The 20,852-nt window shown below is 39.2% G+C and overlaps 1 protein-coding gene across 4 annotated transcripts in view; it reads right to left on the bottom strand.

The window, feature by feature from the left end:
• Positions 1-6,639: 6,639 nt before the first annotated feature.
• npnta (nephronectin a) overlaps positions 6,640-20,852 on the bottom strand; it is a 106,437-nt gene continuing 92,224 nt past the window's right edge. For 3 of the 4 annotated variants that reach the window (XM_009294216.4, XM_005160098.5, XM_009294219.4), the window contains 5 exons: positions 18,625-19,071; positions 13,821-13,910; positions 13,112-13,210; positions 12,176-12,435; positions 6,640-10,167 (listed from right to left, as the gene is read on the bottom strand). In XM_009294216.4, coding sequence (XP_009292491.1) covers positions 10,057-10,167; positions 12,176-12,435; positions 13,112-13,210; positions 13,821-13,910; positions 18,625-19,071 — 1,007 coding nt within the window. In that variant the 3' untranslated portion in view covers positions 6,640-10,056. The remainder of the gene's footprint in view (positions 10,168-12,175; positions 12,436-13,111; positions 13,211-13,820; positions 13,911-18,624; positions 19,072-20,852) is intronic. The other variant, NM_001145580.1, reaches the window with a different exon arrangement.

The following is a 20,852-nucleotide window of genomic DNA, read 5'->3' as shown; positions in this document are numbered from 1 at the left end:
TAAACTGATCAGAATTCTTTAGTGACCGACCAGGATTATATACATGTAGGAGGTCTGATATGTAAGCTGGTGCCAGATCATTGAAGGATTTAAAAACAAAAATTAATAGTTTAAAAGCAATCCATGACCCAACAGGCAGCCAGCCCAGAGAGGAAAGAACTGGGAAATGGGTTCATACTTGCATCCTGTCAGAAGTCTTGCAGTCGCATTTTGTACAAATTGCAATCTATTCAGGGCATTTTGACTAATACCCACATATAGAGTTGCAACAGTCAAGTCTTCCCACAATTAAAGCGTGGATCATCTTCTCAAGGTCATTAAAAGAGAGAAATTACTTTATTTATTACCACAAGTCATAAATGAAAAAAAAACTGCATTTCACAACTGTATTTACTTGTTTGTTAAATTTCAGATCACTATTAAACTGAAACCCAAGGATTCTAACAACAGGTTTTTGATAAGTTAATAGCTCACCAAACCTAATAAATGCAGAGGGTTAGGATCGCCAAATCAGACCAGATCAGTTTTTTCCTCATTGAAATGTAAAATGTTTGACGACAGCCAGGTCTTAACCTCGATTAGACATCTCATAAGGGAATCATGGCCATTATTATCATTATTTTTAAGAGGGACATAAATCTAAGTGTCTAAGTGCACAAAAATAAAAATCCACCCCATATTTGCAAAAAATAGATCCTAAAGGTAAAATATATAAAGAAAAGAAAATAGGCCCAAGGTAAATGTAATAACAGATTTCAGCCAAACTCAGTTACTAGTGAACTATCATTTTATCCAGTGAAAATAATGAACGGCTGGCATCAACAAGTCACATCTGAATTTCATCACGAAGCCCTTCTTGCGAACGGTCAGAAAACCATGTTAAAGTCTCGTCCTATGTGTTCCTTTGTAGAATATTCGGTTTTATTCTGAAACGTGTTAGAAAATTGGTTGAACAGTGAGAATTAAGGCACCTTGGAGGACGAAAAACCTGTAAAAAAAAAAAAAAAAAAACTAGCAGAGAGTGTTATGCTAAACAGCGGACGATATTCTGTGGGCGAGAGAAGGCCTAATTAATGTCTGGACCAATTCAAGCTGACAGAGAGGTCAGGGAAATTTAAATAAGTGCATTAGTGTGCGCGCTCTTTCTCCAAACCAGCGTGATGTTTAACGTGAACGGCTTTGTAGAATCGGAAATGCAGGAGAAACTTTATTTTAGTAGCACTGAATGAGGGAAAACTATAAAGATCCAGAAGGTATGTGATGGTGGGGAAAAAATGGGCGGTGAAAAAGTGATATGAAAATATGTTTTTACGTTTTTGTGTTCCCTCGCAAAGATGTTTTGCATTATCTCACAAAACTCATGTTCCACAAACACTTCCTGTTCACTTCATAAATGTCAACCCTCCTGTTTATTGCTGGGATTCTCTCAGATTTCACCATTCTTTCTCGCTATCATCCTATTATTAGGTATTTTCCCATATTTCTGATATATTTTTAATCCTGAAAGCACGTTGAAATCATTATAAAAATGTCTGCACTCACTTTCTTTCCAATAAAGCTGTGCGGTGATCCTCACCCGTCATCAGTGTTGGGAGTAATGCGCAACAGAAGTAATGTATTACAGTAACATATTACTTTTTCCTGTAATGCAGGAGGCATTACTAATACATTTTCAGTAATATTTTACTCAGTGGATGTCCAGTAACGCATGCGTTACAACAAACTTTGTAACTTCGCAAGACATTAACAAATAGAAAATACCACAAGTAAGTTCTATTTCCTGCTTGTGTATTAGTGAATATACGCGTGTGTTGTTGTCAATCTTCCTCCATGGCGTTATTTCACTGACAAATGTCGTAAGCGTAGTATTAGAAGTCGAGAGCGTATTCATGTAATACAAGTGAGTGAATATCTTTGCTTACGCGCCAGTTTACTCTGTTCATAGACAATCAGCTGGAAATCTCTTAAATTTACGCTGCCCGTGTGCAGTACTTCTCGCGTATAGGCTTGGGTGGTATCCAAATTTTCATACCGTCAAACCTCCTACCTATTTTACCCCGGTATCCTGTATTACCCTGCATAATAAAAGAAATTACGACGTAGGGCTCAGACAGCCTCACCAAACTGTTGGCTTGTGCCTAAACCATTCAAAAACTGAATAACGTATATGCGACGTTAGGTTCCCGGTCACCTGTTTGTCTTGTTCGTATTAGAGATCTGCGCAGGATGCTCTCTCATTTACACACACACACACACACACACACACACACATACACACACACACACACACATACAGAGACAGCACCAATCGACGCACAGCACTACCCTCTCTCTCTCTCTCATTCACACACACACACATACACACAAACATAGAGAGAGCACCAAGCGACACACAGTATCACGCTCTCTCTCATTCACACACACACATAAACAGCATCCATGCGGTTGTGCGTGTGCTCGCTCACTCGGGAGTGATATTGCTAGACCCGCTCCCTTTCAAATTACACCAGAGTTACCGACCGCTCCCACACTTTATTCAGAAATGTATTCCCGCACCGCAGGAAATCTGGTCGGCTCTCGCGGTACAGCAGCGGGAATGCAGACCTCTAGTTCGTATTTACTACGTCTTTCTTCTCATTTGGTCGAAACCAAAAATATTGCACAACTGCAGAGGTTGCTTGGTGCGCGACTCGACATCTTACCGCTCTCTCTCTCACCTCCACACTGTCCCGTGATGACAATCACGCATTCGCATTTGTAGGCACTGAATAATTAATATTTATTATTTAATACTTGTCTCCTATTTTAGTGCATTGTTTTTTATGACAATATAACGGTATTGAAACTGACACCATTGCTGTTTTCAGATCCTTCGGTATACCATAATACCATATTACCGCCCAAGTTTTTTTATTTTAAAATGTTAAGCTGTAATTCTGTAGTGATTTTGATGAAAGTAACTAATAAGTAACATAAGTGTAATGTAACATATTACAATTCTGAGACAGTATTGTTGTAATGTAAGAGATTACTTTTAAAAAACAGTAACAAGTAATCTGTAATGCATTACAGTTTGAAAGTAACTTGCACAACAAATCAAAACGATTGTTTATCAGGAAATCAAATTATGTTAATCTCATATTTTTATTCTTTAATTTTTTTATTCTTTTTTTATGGCTCAAGAACTGAAATGTGATCCATTTTGTAAACTGACTAGCAATTAGTAAAAATTCTAAATCAGTTGAATTGATATCAATAATTAGCACATTAGCTATAGAAAACTGAACCATTGCTATTAAATTCATATTGTGTGTGTTCTTCTGTCCATTCCACATCCGTTTGCAAAAAAAAAAAAAAAAAAGGCAAACTTAAGAAAACAGCTGTTTTTCTGCTTTTCTTTTGCTCACTGTTATTTGGTTTAGGGTAGGAAAATGGAGAAACGACTTTAAAATTCATTTTACCCATGTAGGCGGGGCTGAAACACCCTTTTCTGTATATGCAACCTCTGAATCAGTGAATGCATGTATAAGCGCTGACTGACGGATGTGCTCCGTAAGATAAACTGATCCCAGATCAGCTTCTGTACATGGCATTTAAAGGGGAGCAAAAGTGCAGGACACTTTGGGATTTCGGTGTTTAAACAGGCAAATACTCTAAATAATATGTAAACATGTCCGTCCTGCGTGCTTTATTTTAAACACAACTCATTTTCTTCTACATGAGCATGAACAGGGTCACGAAACACCAAAACGTCTTTGTTTGGGAACGCAAAATCTTTAATAAAACATATATATTTTCCTATGACTGTTTTTTTCCTCAACCAATTTTGTCCCCCATCATCACATCTCTTCCGGGTCTCCGTAGAAAACCACTTTTATATGAAAGCTTGTTTTTTAGAGCTACAAATATAGCTTACATGTATATGATGTCAAAACTGAAGTCTGACAGACATTAAAGACCCCCGCATAATATAACTCATCATTCTGTCACCCACATGTCCATCCAAACCTGCATGTTTTCACACCAAAGCGAATGTTTTGCTGACATTCAGCCGCTTGACATTCTGTGCAGGAGTTTTGCGTTTGGAAAGGGCTAAAAGTTGATTCATTATTAGCTTGAAAAAAAAAAATAGTCCTCCCATTTGCATCTCATTCATATTCAAATATGTTGCCTCGAGGTGCATCTTTTCTTTAATGGATAAAAGCATCGGGACGTTTTGCATTGCCTCTTTTGTGTCTCATGGATGAAGGAAAATTGCACGCGTTTGTGAATACGTTTTTTTTTTTAGGCACACGATGCCTTATAAATCAATCATTTGCATATGCATTGCTCCTGAGCATATGCTAGTGAAATCAGATTTTGACATTGTGTGTTCACATTTCGATGCTTAACCCTGTTCTGCACACACACACCTTTCAGGAATTTACAGAACAACAGAATGTTTGAACAACCCAATTCAAACGTTCCCTGAAAGACTGACTACTAACGAGAGGACTGGTGTATTTAAATGTAAATCAAGGTCACACTCACGCTGAGGTTTAAAGGAATTAGTACCACTTTAATGAGACAAAGTATTGACTTAAATGCAGTTTTTACTCCAGAGTTTTAATGTTGAATTCAGTATTGTCAGCATATTAGACATGCACTCAAAACTTGCTGTTTGTTCAAACAACTGAACTGAAACAACACAATTCTTGAATTTTTCGGGGGGACAACTTAATTGTTTTATGTTCAACCCAGTTACATTTGTTTACTTACATGCAGTGTGTAACACAGCACTAAGTAAATGAAAACATTCAGCTGAGGTTTCAATCTGAAAGTACACCAAGTTTAAAAAATATTGAGTTTTTAATAAAATATTCGACTCAAGAGTCGTTTCGTTCAAAATAATACGTCATTTGTCCGAATATGCAGTGTCAGATTAGGTCAAATGTGAACGTGCCTTTCCCTTTAAACACTAGGGGAGTGCAGGTGTGTGTCGGACTGATTATGACTGAAGATGAGGGAATATTAATGAGTGAATGTTCTGCTGGTTAATGCAATAATCTATCCTGCAGACGGGTATTCGTCATCCGTTTGTTAAAGGAAGGATCAGAAAAGACTATTGATGTAGGGGACTTTGTCAGAGCTTGCCAGGTAAGAAAGGGTAAAAAGGGTATTTAACTGTGTTTCAAAATAGTTCAGCTTTTGCCGCTGTGTGGATTAGAGCAGTACGTTGAGCAGTGTTTAACTGCGTTGCCTTATTGCACTCCTGCATTGGGTTCACACATACACTCTGCACTCTGACTACTTCAACAATGTTGATATGCCGTGTTGGGTGTTTTTCTCTGTCTTGCGCTGAACAGTTGACCAATCGCAGCTGTTAGCATAGCGCAAAGGAGGGGTTTGGGAACAAATGAATCGCTGAACGAATCATTTGGGAGTCGCTGGGATACTGTGGTAAAAAAATATATGCATATTGAAAGACCATGAAAGTGTTTTTTGACCGATTGTAGTGTGAGTGCGAAGCGCGCCTGAAACTGAAAGCAAGACGAGACTTTTAAGGGACTGTTTCATATGGATTTATTAATCTTTCTTACTGTTCAATGAACACAAACTGTTGTAGTTTAAGACGCAAACCTCTTAGTGCACGACAGCTGCACCTTCAGCAAACCTCCTAATTCCTGTAGCATGATTTTATGATTGTAAATGAGCGTCAAAAGTGGCTGATCTGTTCAGCGAAATATTTGACTGCGTGTCACTGCATATCAAATGATTAAAACGATATGAAGAAATCTCCACTGTCCAGAGCGAGAGCACTTACTGAACAGGGCATCATTGATGAGTAAGCGTGCTCAGGCGCGGATGCAATGTGAGTGCGGGCCATCGGGGACACAGGAGGGTGGGACAAGCATGCTTCGGCCCGGTTCAAGGCAACTGTACATAGTGTGAGTACACCCTAAAACATGACAATGTTACTGGACTCAAATGGCCTCCACAGTCAATCCAATAGAGCACCTTTGGGATGTGGTGGAACAGGAGATTCACATCATAGATGTGCAGCCGACAAATCTGCAGCAACTGTGTGATGCTATCATGTCAATACTGAGGAAAATCTCTAAGGAATATTTCCAGTAGCTTGTTGAATCTATGCCACTAAGGATTAAGGCAGTTCTGAAGGTAAAAGGGGTCTAGTAAGGTGTACTTAACAAAGTGGCCGGTGAGTGTGTGTGTGTGTGTGTGTGTGTGTGTGTGTATATATATATATATATATATATACACACACACACACACACACACACACACACACACTTTTGAGATATATATATATATCAAAAGAACAGGCTGATGAACACCTGATTTTTAATAATGTTATTTGTATACATTAAAATAAAAATATTCCCTCACAAAATGTTAATCGATGTGCAGACCTTAATAAAAGACCATTTGTTTGGGTCATTTAATTGCAGTATTTTAATGATTTACAAATTGATATTGACTTTCCTGTCTTTAAAATTCAATGATGGTATAGTCTATTAATGAATTATTTCCCCCGCTTGCTAAGTTGTAAAGCCAAGTGTGTAGCAGTAAGAAAGACACTATTGTCAATCATAACAAAAAGAGCTGCTAGGAACTGTCAGCAGAAAAAAAAACAAGACATTTTTTTTGTTCACACCTTTTAATGTCTGGAGGTCGTTGCTTCATTTGAATATTAAACCAAGAGCTTTCATATTCAACACACCGTCTTAAAGGGTAACCATGGTTGTGACGATCATACAGAATGGCTGATACAGCCATTAATAAGCAATAATCAGAACTGGTTCGTACTTAACAATAAACGTCAATAAAATACTCAAAACTGGATTGTGTGATGTAAACATTGTCCTGCATCACTTATACAATGAACAATTCACATATATATGCACCTACAAAGCTTATTTGAAATATATTTATATATATATATACACATGTATGAATACATTTACAATAATACACGCACACACACAAAAAAGGTTTGTCACGCATGTTAGCTGGGCTAACAAAGCACATGGGCTCAATTTAAAAAGGATCATGATTCAAGTGTCAAATGAACAAACTTGTGTTTACAGTGACATGTTGACATCTGCTTGGCAAATATTTGAAGTGGGAGACAAATTTTACATCTACAAAATTAAACTGTACAAAAGCGTATTTCCAAATCATCTCATTTCAAGAGTGCAGCAATGATGACGCATTTTTGTAGGCCAAAATGGAGCATATCTCCATTTACTAGCCAGTGGCTTTCCAGTTCGAAAAGCAGAAGTTTATGATTCTTACATGTTTTTTTTTTATCATGATAAATAAACAGTAATTTTTTTTATCATTTGAACCCTAAATACAATTGCCAAAAGTAAAAACTGAACATAAATACAAACTTCACCACACTTGCGTGATAAATTAGAAGTGAAACAGTCAATCAAGTTTACATTATTTACAGCTGGCAGCTAGCTCTCTCTAAGCAGGGCTGCGCCTGGTCAGTACCTGGATGGGAGACCACATGGGAAAGCTAGGTTGTTGCTCCACTAACTGGTGTTAGTGAGACCAGCAGGGGGTGCTCAACCTGCGATCTGTGTGGGCCTAATGCCCCAGTATAGTGAAGGGGATTCTATACTGCTCAGTGAGTGTTGTCTTTTGGATGAGATGTTAAACCGACCTCCTGACTTTCTGTGGTCGTTAAAAATGCTTCGATTCGACACTGGCCTCTGTCCATCATGGCCTTCTAACCATCCCCATATCATAATTGGTTTCATCACTCTGTCTCCTCTCCACCAATCAGCTAGTGTGTGGTCTGGTGCAATATGGCTGCCGCCGCATCATCTAGGTGGATGCTGCACACTGGTGGTGGATGAGGAGGTTCCCCTAATGTGTAAAGCCCTTTGAGTGTCTAGAAAAGTGCTATGTAAATGTAAGGAATTATTGTTATTTTGATTTAGTAAATTTGTTTGCACTTCAATGAAAATATCTTATACAAGCTCGGGTTATGTAATCAATTTAAAGAAAATGCCTATAGTTTTTAGCACAAGGGAGCTGCCATCTAGGAATATCGCAGTGTCTGACGTTATTGTGTTGGTTCTGTTCCCTGAGCTGAACAGATACAGTGAAAGTAATGGACTGGAAAGCCTAATTTAACCAGAGCGTAAAGTTTTGGACGTGCACTGCAGAGCTGGTGCAAATACAAGCTTAAAAATTGTCTAATATCTACAAAAAAATATATGTTTTCTATTTATTTTTAAAAAAATCCTTTTATTTGATGCCCTGTGGTCCATTCTCTCATAGTGCTCCAGTGCTGCCTGACAAGGAAATTTATATTCAGACTAATTTAACGATTAATATAAGACATGACATCGCTCTTTACTAAGGCCCAATCCCAATTCTATTTTTGTATCCCTACCCCTTCCCCTTCCCCTTGGCTCTTAAAAAACGAGGGGAAGGGCTTCAAAATTTACCCCTCAGAATTTGGACAGCACTGAAGCACCTGCACACGCCATCAGATGTCATCGCGATCTCTTCATATGAGATCAGACAATGGTGACTGCTGTAGTTATTTTAGTTGTGTTATTTTTTTTGGTATTTATCTTAAGCAATTTACCTAAGGCAACAATATCATGTTATCATATAAATCTAATGTGGCAATCAGAGTAAACTGTACTGTGCATTTATACCATTGCCATTTTCATAAATGTAAATACACAATAACAATAAACAACAACATTAACATTATAGCAGACACTGTAAAAAGCTCATTCTCAACTACACTTTTCTGACAGGGTATTCCAGTGTTAAAATGTTGTGGGACTGCTGTACAGAAGTCATTATTAAGGATTATAGATTTTTATTTAAGCATTTTTTTAAACACACGAATGTAGTAATGAATTATTAAATCATGTGCTTGTTTGTTGTAAAAATTCGCTGCAAAAGAGGGGTAAGGGGAAAGGCTAAGGGATAGAATTGGGATTGGCGTCCCTTTACAAGTCAATCAACTAGATCTCTTGAAATGTATGAAGAACATAAGAAACTGCTGTGTGAAAAAACATATCGATCTTAGTTTGTTTTAAACACGAGAAAAGGTGAGCAGCTGTAGTAGTGATAGTGAAAGTAACTGCCCCCTTTACATCAGTACCGGACCTTGCTGAAACCACCGCTGAAAAAAACCCAGTCAGGCAGTGTCCTTCGAAGTCAGCCAACTTCCACTGTATCTGTTAAGCTTAGGGAACGGAACCAACCCTGTGATGTCAGACACAGCACTAATCCAAGATGGTGGCGCTCTTGCGCTAAAAGCTACAGGCAAACATGCTCTTTTCTTCAAAATGGTTACATTAATAAAGTTTGTTAAGTCCATCAAAGTGAAAATTAACTTTCAAAATAATGTAAACTTGACCGACTGCTTCACTTCCCCCAGTAAAGCTCACCATCACAAAGCTTCCTAAAAATCGTAAGGTACGTTTACCAAACAAAATGATATAATGGAGACAAAATCTGGAAACGTTACTGTTGTATAAAGATGAAAATGCTCTCTGTTCACATAGATTTGCAAAAACGATTAAAAACACTATTGTGTATGCCAGGCCAGTAGATGGCGTGGCACCCTTTAAAAAATTTTTAAACCCTTTTTTAGCTGAGAATTGTGTAAACATCCTTAACGTTATGACAGTTTGCAAAAGCCCAGTCATAAACAATACAGCTATGAAAGCACCTATTAAGTAAATGATCAAACTTGTTTAGTTACATAATTAGTTTTAGCAACCAATTCCTTATGAAAAATACTGATCAACTTCAACCCATTGAAAAAACTACAATACTGACTTAGAGACGATACAATCTGAAGTACTAAAATACTTTCCCTGTTTGTTCTACAAAAATACGTCATCCTACCGCACTCTGTTGAGCTGGGACATGCACTTGCAGCCGCTGAGAAAGTGCACCATTACCATATCGGGACTGACAGAAGGCCACGTCCCTTTCCATAAGGTGTCCATCTTTCTCGAATCCTGTGAGTAAAGCTGGCAATAAAAGTCTCTATTGATGCTGTTACCGTTGTTAAAGTCTCCTCAGATTGTGCTCTTCCTGACAGGAACCTCGTTTGAGACTCATGTCATCCAGAGCAATTTCGCCCTTGCGGCCTCTCCGCCGCTCGCCCTTCACGATCACCTGCAATGACAAAAAAATCGAATAATAACCACACTCTCAGTGACTCCAGACATCCGCAAAATAGAGTACTTCTGTTCTTTACTTTCAAGAAAATCAGGTCACACTTTGGTGTTCTTGTCAGCGTGCCTGACCTTGTATTTACATTCATGCATTTAGCAGACACTTTTATCCAAAGTGACTTAAACCCCTAAACACATTGTTCAGTTAGGAGTTGCTGTGCTTTGCTCAAGGGTATCCCCTCAGTCGTGGTATTGAGGTGGATATTCACCTCACCAGCAATCCCTGCTGATACCAGGACTCAAACCTGCAACCTTTGGATCCTAATTCCTAATCTCTTACCAAGCGTCTTTTACCCCACACACGAGACGCTGGTTCAAATGAGGCTCAAATTTTGGACAAGTAGGATTGGAAAATTTGCCTTTAAAAGGTGTGCTACTGATTATTGCATCCTTATTAGGTCACTTATCCCCCATAGTGGACATACTGGATCCAATCTCTGCTTATACCAGGACTCAAACCTGCAACTTTGGATCCCAAATCCAATTCTCTTACCATTAGGCCATGGCTGCCCAACACAAGAGATGCTGGTTCAAATGACGCTCAAAATTTGGACAAGTAGGATTGGAAAACTTGGCTTTAAAAGGTGTTACTGTTTGCTGTATCCTTATTAGGTCATTGGTCCCCCATAGTGGACATACTGGATCCCATCCCTGCTGATACCAGGACTCAAACCTGCAACCTTTGGATCCCAATCCATATCTCTTACCATTAGGCCACTGCTGCCACTGACTTGAAACACTGGTTTAAATGACGCTCAAATTTGGACAAGTAGGATTGGAAAGGTTACGTTAGTGCTGTGACCAAAATGGGAGGGAGGTTTAAGGTGGTACGTGTGTTAAAGGCTAGCTTGTAGAAGCTTTGTGTGTAAACTCCACATCCCTGGCTTTGAAAGGTGTGTTACTGTCTAATCCATCCTTTTTAGGTCACTTATCCCCCAATAGTGGACTTACTGGATCTGATCCCTGCTGATACCAGGACTCAAAACTGTGACCCTTAGATTCTGAACCCAAATCTCCTACCATTAGGCCACGGCTGCCCCACACTAGAAAGTCTGGTTCAAATGATGATCAAATTTGGACAAGTAGGATTGGAACCTTATGTTGATGCTGTGACTCAAATGGGAGGGAGGTTAAGGTGGTAAGTGTGGTGGAGGCTAGCTTATAGGAGCTTTGTGTGTAAACTCCACATCCCTGGCTTTGAAAGGTTTGTTACTGTCTCTTGCGTCCTTATTAGGTTACTCATCCCCCATAGTGGACATACCGGATCCAATTACGCTAAGATCATGGCTAGGACGAGAAGGGGTTACATTGACCTGGATGGAAGTGAGGTTCCAGAGGTTTAGGTTTAGATATAATTACCAAACCAGGTAGTAGGAACTAGGTGAGCAAACCTCACCACCCTGGGCTCAAAAGGCACTCTAGCAACTGATGCTGGAGGTTGTAGTCTTTACCTTCTTGTTACTGCAGATGCTTCCCCTGACAGATATGCATATTTGAATCTAACTCGGAAGAGGATGGGTAAAACTAAAAAGTTACATTGTTGCCATGACCCAGGTGGAAGTGAGGTGGGTATTAGGCTTATTAGGCTAGCTAGTAAGAGCTACTCATGTAACTTCTCTCTCCTGGCCTCAAGAGGTACACTAGAAACAACAATCACACTGTTCTGAATGTTAGACTAGCCACACAAGAATGGTTAGGTTTGTATTGTGACCCAGAATGGGACTAAGGCTTAGTGGAGTGAGTGTAATAGATGCTAGCAAGTATGGGCAGAGGTTTCTCTCACTAGTGGCACACTACCAACTGGTGTTTTTAGCTTGTTAATGAACCCAGGGCCATGCTAGAGATGCTGGTTTGAATCCAGCAGGGAGCAGTGCAAATAAAAGGCTTTTGCTGATGGTAGCTGCACTGACTTTTAGTCTACATTTATTATATACAAAGTTTATACTTACACTTTCTAGCCCATTGCCCCAAAGGGTGATCTGTGTGGACCTCCAGCCGTTTCCTCCTGTTCGTCCCCAGACAGCGGGACTGTGCTGCCGACCTTTCTGTACGAACACCTGCAGCATTCCCACATGGTGACCTGCCATGTTGTGTCTGAAGGCCAAGCACAGGTTCCCCTCGTTCCAGGGGGTTTTCAGGGGGAGGATCAGCTGAGCACCACGCCCACCACGCTTCTCCCCGCCCTCAGAGATGGTTAGGTACCTCCCACCTGCCGTTGACATCAGAATTGAAAAATTAGGAATATTCTAACTTGAGATATACTTTAAATATATATTTTTTAAATTTTGAGGTACCCTTTTTTTGTGCATAATTTAAGCACATAATTTAATATTTGCAATTTACTATATATATATATATATATATATATATATATATATATATATATATATATATATATATATATATATGTATGTATGTATATATATATATATATATATATATATAGTAAATTGCAAATTGCAAACATGTACATGTATATGTGTGTATATATATATATATATATATATATATATATATATATATATATATATATATGTGTGTGTGTGTGTGTGTGTGTGTGTGGGTGTGTGTGTGTGTGTGTGTGTGTATATATACACACACACACACACACACACACACATATATACGCAATAAAAAATATATACATATTTTTTAATTCAACGATTAAAATGTATTTCACATTTTAGTACTTGGTAATGATTACAGCACTTGACCTTTATGGAGTCATGGAAAAATCTTGAGTGCAAAGCATGAATACAAAATCTGTATTTTTATGAACATGGCACCTGTGTCGAGTTTTAATTCATTTTTCATTTTATAATCTGAGACAACCTCATTCGTCATTGACCCAATGACATTCCAATGAAAAATCACATAATACCAACCCGAAGGATCTTCCGATGTCTCCCAATGAAGGTCTCCCTCTCTGCGCTGGATCCATCCACACAAACCGTGATCAAATGAGCAGCTCAGATAGCCAGACTCTGCAATAGCACAATTTTATGTTATATGTGATACCAGAGCTCTGTAAAGATTATTTATGGCATTTGTTTACTGAGATCAGTCCTTGACACTAACCAATAGCAATGCAATATGGCTGGTGGCGAGTGTTAATTTCACACTCTGTGTGCAAACAATCAAAATATTGGTTAAGGCTCTGGGCTGGTATTCCCAGAACCGCAGGTTCAATTCACAATGCCCATTAACTGAGATCTTCCATTATCATCATGCCCTGGAGTAACACACTAAACAGAGGAACTGCCCTTGCAGCAGTGTGTAAGTGAAACTGCTAAATGAAAAGTAACTCAGAACAGTGCTATTCCCGAATTTCCCACAGGGATCAGTGAAGCGTGGGGATCTTTGTGAAAGCTGTTAAACCTCACACCGCTGATCCAATTCATCTGCTGCAATATCATAAGTCAAGATTTATAACTACAAAATGCCTGTGAGGTAAATAACAGGGAACCGTACACATGTATAGTCTCGCTATTGTGTTCCCAAGTGCTTTGTCTATGTATCTACGAACTGCACTGTTCACTGAATAGCGAAAATCCGTCCGCGATTTCAGCAGAAATAAAAGCAGCTTTGTCTTACCTGGGTCATCCTTCAGCTCCTCTTCGGTGTTGCCCAGTTCAATGTCTAAATCGATACCAAGAACATTGTTCTTCCCATGATTTCGTGGTACTAGAATGGGGGAAAGAAAATTATATTGACTATAGTAATTCCACCAGACATGATTGTTAGATATATTACGGTAATTACTGGAGGTCAGAATACACTCAATATCCCTCAAAACAATAACATTTCATTAAAAAATTAAATACAATTGAACTAAATACATACATTTTGTTTACCAAAGCATGCATATGTATAAAACAAACTCACATCATCAGAAACGTTGACCGGCAAAGTATAATATGCACAAATATATCTCCCATTAGACTTAATGATACTTTAGTGGGCATCCTCTGTAAATCATGGTAAAAATGTATGATAGCCATTAACCATGACATGTTCTAATGTACTAAATGAATTAAAGCTATATTATTACACTGTATTACACTTCATAACCTGTTCCTAATTGAACATAAATGTTCAGGACAAGTTGCCCTATCAATTCTTTTACCTATAACCGAATGACTTAATGGACGATTGGAGACAAGTGCAAGAATGCGTACATCAAATATATGGCAGGACAAAAGCTGGAAGGAGGTCAAGTCTGTGATTAGTCTATTGATTTCAATTATCCCTCAAGCCTTTGCTTGTGACAGCACAAAAAAAAAAACATCCCCAAAACTAATAAGAACTTCAGTGAAGCAACTTCACCCTAAGGTCATTGCACACTGCAGGTGTTAATGGTGGAACTGAACAGCTTTGACAAGATCATTATTGTCCCTAATTGATTAAAGAGGCATAATTATACCCTTATACCCTAGGTGTCTATTTGCCTTGTATCCTCAGTTATTTTCAGGGCCATCATTATTTATTAGGCCTATTGTAAGCCATCGGAGACAGCACAGGGTAACAGATTTATGTCCTGAGGCAGGGCCGACTGGTAATGTAATCTCTCTAGGTGTGTCTTCTGTTTTCATTAGGTGCTGTCATCTGGATAGGAGGCTTTGGGAAGCAATTCGCTTTCCTGAAAAATCTGCCCACCGGTTTTGCCTTGTGGCAATCTCAAGAGATGCCCTAAAAGAGCTTAAGAACATGAAGGGAACAACATAGAACTTTGAGCCCAGAAATATATATATATATATATATTGATACATCCAAAGTCCTTCACAGGCCAGTCCCAAATGTTACACACAGCGGTCCTTCACGGATATTCACAAATTTGGTACAAAAGACCACATGGACTGTTGTGTACCCTAGTGCAAACTCAGCAAAGGCTTGTGAGAATGCTTTTGAATCATGAAGCAATGTGGGAAGCTCTGCAGTCTTAAAGAGTTCACAGAGAAGCATGTGTAAAGGCACATTACCTGTATGAAAGTGTACTTGGCAAAGTAAACATGGCACGTTCCGGTATTTCTATTTAATGGTATGCAGGCAAACTCCTGAAATTTAAAAATGTGCCTACTTTTTAATAACTTGCCAAATTACCAATACTATCTGGGACAAGATGCTTAAGCCTCTTGACGTGCAACTACAAGTACTGAGGCATCCGCATGCAGGGATATGGTTTTAACAGAAGTGTTGTGGTTTTGTTTCTTTGGTTAAAATCAGGCTCTAAAAACTTTTTTAGTCTGGACTGACTAAAGTCCGGCTCAAACTGTAGAGGTAATTTTGCTCAAAGCGTGCCTCAATAATGAAATCAGATTAGCCATTAGTGGTTTGAAGTTGTCATGCTGATTGCATCATCAGATTCTGCTCTGCAATTGGTTCTTGGTTTGATGCTCGTCACAGCTGAAGTCACACTGTAGGAAAGTGTTTGAAAGCTTCTGACTTAGGCCCCGTTTACACTAATGCATTTTCGTTTTAAAATGCATAAGTTTTCCTACGGTTTTACCATCCGTCCACACTACGCCAGAGTTCTCGAGTTCTCGTTTTTCATTCTAAAACGCTGCTGCTCCATCTCAGTGTGGATGAGGAAAAACTGAGACATCTGAAAACGGAGGCGGGACTGCTGAGATTCGCTACCTGATTGGGGCTTTTGTGTCATTACGTATCCTTCCCTTATTCATCAACCCTATCACATGACTATAACACATGGCTTTAACGCTACCGAAAGACAGTTCTGTAAACAACAACATGGGCACAGAAATGGGAGCGTTGTTTGCACTATTTACTGTTTTAGGCACCGTTGTGCAGTTATTCATGTGTTACGTTTAGTAACAACTGGACCTCGTCATCTGTCCACAAAAATACCTCTCTTGCTTTCTTTGCCATCGCGTTTAATGTTCAACCAGCGTTTTTTGACTAACAATAACCAAATGCCGAGCGAGACGCATGCTTTCTGTTTATATTAGAATGCGCAAGCCCAGAGTGCGCAAATGGTCATGTGATATACGTTTTTGGTGGTGTAGTGTGGACGGAGAGATGTTTAGAGACGCTAGGTGAAACGCTAGTGTGGACGCGGATAGTTTTTGATCTAAAACGCAGTTTTAAAACTAAAATGCACTAGTGTAAACGGGGCCTTAATCAGAGGAAATAATCTGATCGCAACGGCTATTAAGTGGATTTTGGTGAAGATGTGCAAACCAGCCGCAGACTTTAGCTTGGGATTCCAAGAATCTTTTATGATTTCCCAAATTGGTCTCAGATGATCAAATCATTGCTGAAATCTCACTGTGTGAGTAGGGCTTAATGCATGGTTGTCTAATCCTGCAGTTCAGCTGAAAAAGTAAGAAGTGACTATGTATGATCACTGTATCTGTACTGTGAGTTTTGGCTCATCTAAATTCACACACACAGCAGCGAGCTGCAAACACACAGCTGGAGGAGCGGGCAGCCATTTACTGTAGCACCCGGGGAGCAATTAGGCATGAGTTTGCTTTCTCAAAGGCACCTCGGTCATGGGTATTAAAGGTTGAAGAGCTTGCATTGCATTCATTCCCCCAGTCTACAATGGCCAGAGTTTGATTCTCTAACCATTAATCCCATAACCTTAGTCATGGGTATTAAAGGTGGAAGAGTTTGCTTTTCATTCACTCCCCCTAGTCTAAAATGGCCAGAGTTTTGATTCTCTAACCATTAATCCCATAACCGCCCCCATCAAGTGTCCAGTCCTACTCCATGGTGGTCTCTGTCCTGCAGAGTTAAGTTAATCCCAATTAAACCCAACTGAACCAAACAATTCAAGGTCCTCGGGATTACTAGAATCTTCCTGGCAGGTATGACCCAATCCTATAAGGCACCCCAAACACTTGCAGTCTTCATCTGAGTGCACACGTTTGTGGAATAGTTCTGCTTTGACTGTTGAGTATAACTCTACTTGGAGCCTGCTTAATTCCAATCTCTGACAAAGTGTAGACATTGACCCTATTCTTCATGTACAAGCCGGTGCAGCCATTGGAATCTTTTTGGACCGATATTTCCAGTCTCTTTAACTTCCATTGATTTTTAGACGTTAAAAACAGCTGCTTAGTGTTGCAACTGACATTTTCTTCTTATATTATTCTATTTTTCATGTATTATCATGAACACATAGTTGTTTGTAAAGCAAGTTCTTTGACCATTTTCTGCCATTTATTATTTCTAGTCATTTCTTCCTCAGGCCACTGAATCGGAAGTTCTAAAACAATCACATAAACAAGCTCCTAAGCTCCTAAAAGGTAAACAAAACACACGATCACCACACAAATCTCCCATTGGGTTCTACTTGATTTAGTGTATACATAGGCATTGACAGCTATTGTGGAAACTTGCATGGTATTTTCAAGATTAAATTTACTGAAATCCTTTCCTTTCTTCAAATGGCACAGTAAGAGGACAAGCAGTACATTTTGGCAGAGTAGAAGAGGGTAATTGTGCCATAAAAGGACTTGGATTGCTCTTAGCCCACAAGGTTACTGTATGGCTTCAATAAAATTGTTATGGTTTTGCCTCTTTAGCATGGATCAGGCTCAAAACTCTTTCAGGTTGGTTCAAGCAATGAAAGGTGTCTAATCCAGATCCTGAAGATCTTGCATTTTAACTCAAGTGTCCAGTCCTGCTCCTGTAGGGTTTCTATCCTGCCCAGATTAGCTAGAATCTTCTAGGCCACAGGTGCCAAACTCAGTTCCCGCAACACTACACAGTTTACTTCCAATCCTAATTAAACACATCTGATCAAACAATTGAGTGCTTTAGTCGTGTTTGAAACCTCCTGGTAAGTGTATTAACCCTCTCAAGGCAGGCGTTGCTGATTTGCAACAGTTAAAAGCATACATTTTGCCTGTTTCTAAAATTTATTTTGAGCCTGAAAGGGTTCAAGCAGGGTGGCCCTGTTCAGGGTTGCAGCCCTCCAAGAACTGAGCTTGACACCCCTGTTCTAGGCTGCTATGACCCAATGACAAATGGAACCCGATACCTTGCCTTGAGTTCTTCCTTACACTTAAGTGACCTAATGCCACTTTGACTGTTGAGTATGAGTGTGCATGGAGAGTAAATGTATTAATGGAAAAAGTGTGCATTTAGCCTTATAAAACATCCAAGAGTTGCTCGCAGGAATCTTTCTGTAAGCTAAAATGTTGAGCAGGTCAGAACAGTCTTTGTTGAACTTTCACAAAGATCTCCTGGCGGTTTAAGTTGATCAAACAGATTCTGCACAGTGACCAGCAGAAATATGCTTTGAGATAAAATCTCATTGCTTTGAGATTTTTTCTGCTCTACTATTGACAATAAACAATGGACCCGTTTGAACTCCAAAAATATTGGCAAATATTTCACAATAATTATAAAGTATTGAAGATTTACTTACTGTGAACATCGCCTCTTTGTTTCTGGGTGATGTCTTTGATGCTGTTATCAATTGGTGTCACAAACGGGATGGTGAAAGGTCTGCGTGTTGGGATAAAAGGAACCACTGCTGTAACCACTGGGACTTTTGTGGTGGTGTGCTGGTGAGTCGGGACCTTAGGTTTGGTTGTCACCAGCACAGGGGGCTTCCTTGTTGGGATGAATGGCTTACGGGTGGTGGTCACCGGGACTCTTGCTGGAGGGGTGATTTTTTTGGTTGGAGGAGGTTTGGTGGTAGTGGTGGTGGTGGTGATTGTAGGTGAGATGCGTTTGGCCGTTACTGGAGGTCTTACTGTTGTGGTGGTCCTCTTTTGGTCTGATCCTGGAATTTTGTTGCCGCCTTTGTTGTTATTGCTGCTCGGTGTGGTCTTTCCAGGTCGTGGAGGGTCAATTACCACCTTTGGGATGGCTAAAAGAGAACAAAGAGGATTGCCTGTTTATTTGTAGGTAATGTGAAAACAAAATCAAGTCATAACTTGTGTTTATTTTCTTCTTTAATAGGTAATGGTTTAAACCTGGTCTAACTGGTGCTAAGATGGTTTAACTGGTCCTAGTTTTAGTTTTAAATCTCTCTTATTTAACAGTAAATTTAAACTTAAAATTTCAGTATCTGTGTGAACTGTTCATTTAAGCAGTTTTATTTTTTTTTATTTGCGATCATTGTCAACACGATTCATATGTTTGTGTGTGTACCTTGTATTCATCACATCGTGGAGACTAAATGAGGAAAAACATCTCATAAACCACACAGAATGACATTTTTTATACAAAAGATATCTAATAGATGTCTAAGTATAGTCATCTTGGCTATAACAAGGCTAAATTTGGGCTGTCCCAAAATTTAATAGATGTCTTGGAATATTCCAAAACTTGTCTAGTCATCAAATAAACAGAAATGAATGACTACCGGACTAAATAAAGACTAAATAAAAGGTGCCAATGTAATTGTGCCAACCCAACGTGCAAAACGCCAGGCGTAAAAGCGTCATTTTTATTATATATATTAAATGCTCTAAATCAAAAACAAAAGTCTAATGTAATCAACAGTAGACATTTTGATTTGATTTTGATATCACAACATAAACATGACTGAAGTTAAATATTTTTACTACCTGTGTCAATTTGAGGGGTTAACTCCGATAGAGAGAACAAGTGTGTGCAAAAGGAGAGAGCAAGTGCATGCGACACCAAGAGCATGCCAAAGAAGAGAGAGACACCGAGAACGCGCAATCTCCGCATGGCTGACCTCGCTTTGCTGTGGTGTTTTGACATAAAAATATCTATTAGATATGTCTAATCTGTCTATTTGATGACTAGTGTAGTTTTGGGCTATTCTTAGATGTCTATTAGATTTTCACTGACAGCCCAAGTTTAGCCTTGTTTTAGCCAAGCTGTATCAGATGTCTATTAAACAAAGTTGTTTAATGGCTACTCTCTGTACAGTGTTAAATTTTTTATTTATTTGAAAAGTCCCCATGAAGTATGTATTTGCACTGTATGTGTGTGTGTGCACATTAATTCACCATATTAATTTAAAGTGAAAACTAAGAGCACAAAAAAAGACCAAAAGTCACAGTTAGGCTCAAATAGAAACTTGATAAATGCATACTTTTGTTTGTTTTTGCTGAAATTGCAAAGTATGTTTATAGCTGATGTGTACAATGAATGCATGAAAGTCATCCATCACATTGGACAACAATACCAGCACCCTAAACTTTCGTGCTCGTGTCATCTTTAAGAAGGCAGCACTAACGGTTTGAATGTGACAATTCCGTCTCAGGTTTCACACAGGAGCTTTGATATGTGATTCCCGAGAGGCAGTAATTTAAGCCTTTCGGCACTTTTTAAGTAACACCTGGCTTAAAGTTTCCAGAACAGATGCTGAGGAGGGATGAGTCGCCTCGCTGCTTTAACAATGATTAAATCAGACGTCAGACAACTGTATTTCTGTCCACTTACCAAATAATAACAAGATCAAGTAGACTGAGGTGATGCATGAATAATGCTATATAAATAAAGCGGCTGATGGAGGTGTGTGAAAGCGGCAGTCAGTGCAAGTGAAGAGTGCGCGGTTGTGTTGTCATCTGATGCTCAAGGTGATCCTCTCTTTGTTAACAAGATTAACAACACACCGGCTCTCATCCGCAAGTCACTAAAGGCGCAGCAGACAAAAGAATTCCAGACATCGGC

This window comes from Danio rerio, chromosome 1, assembly GCF_049306965.1.
Source record: "Danio rerio strain Tuebingen ecotype United States chromosome 1, GRCz12tu, whole genome shotgun sequence".
Classification (NCBI taxonomy): domain Eukaryota; kingdom Metazoa; phylum Chordata; class Actinopteri; order Cypriniformes; family Danionidae; genus Danio; species Danio rerio.
Note: the sequence above shows the minus strand (reverse complement) of the source record. Positions and strands in the feature narration are given on the sequence as shown.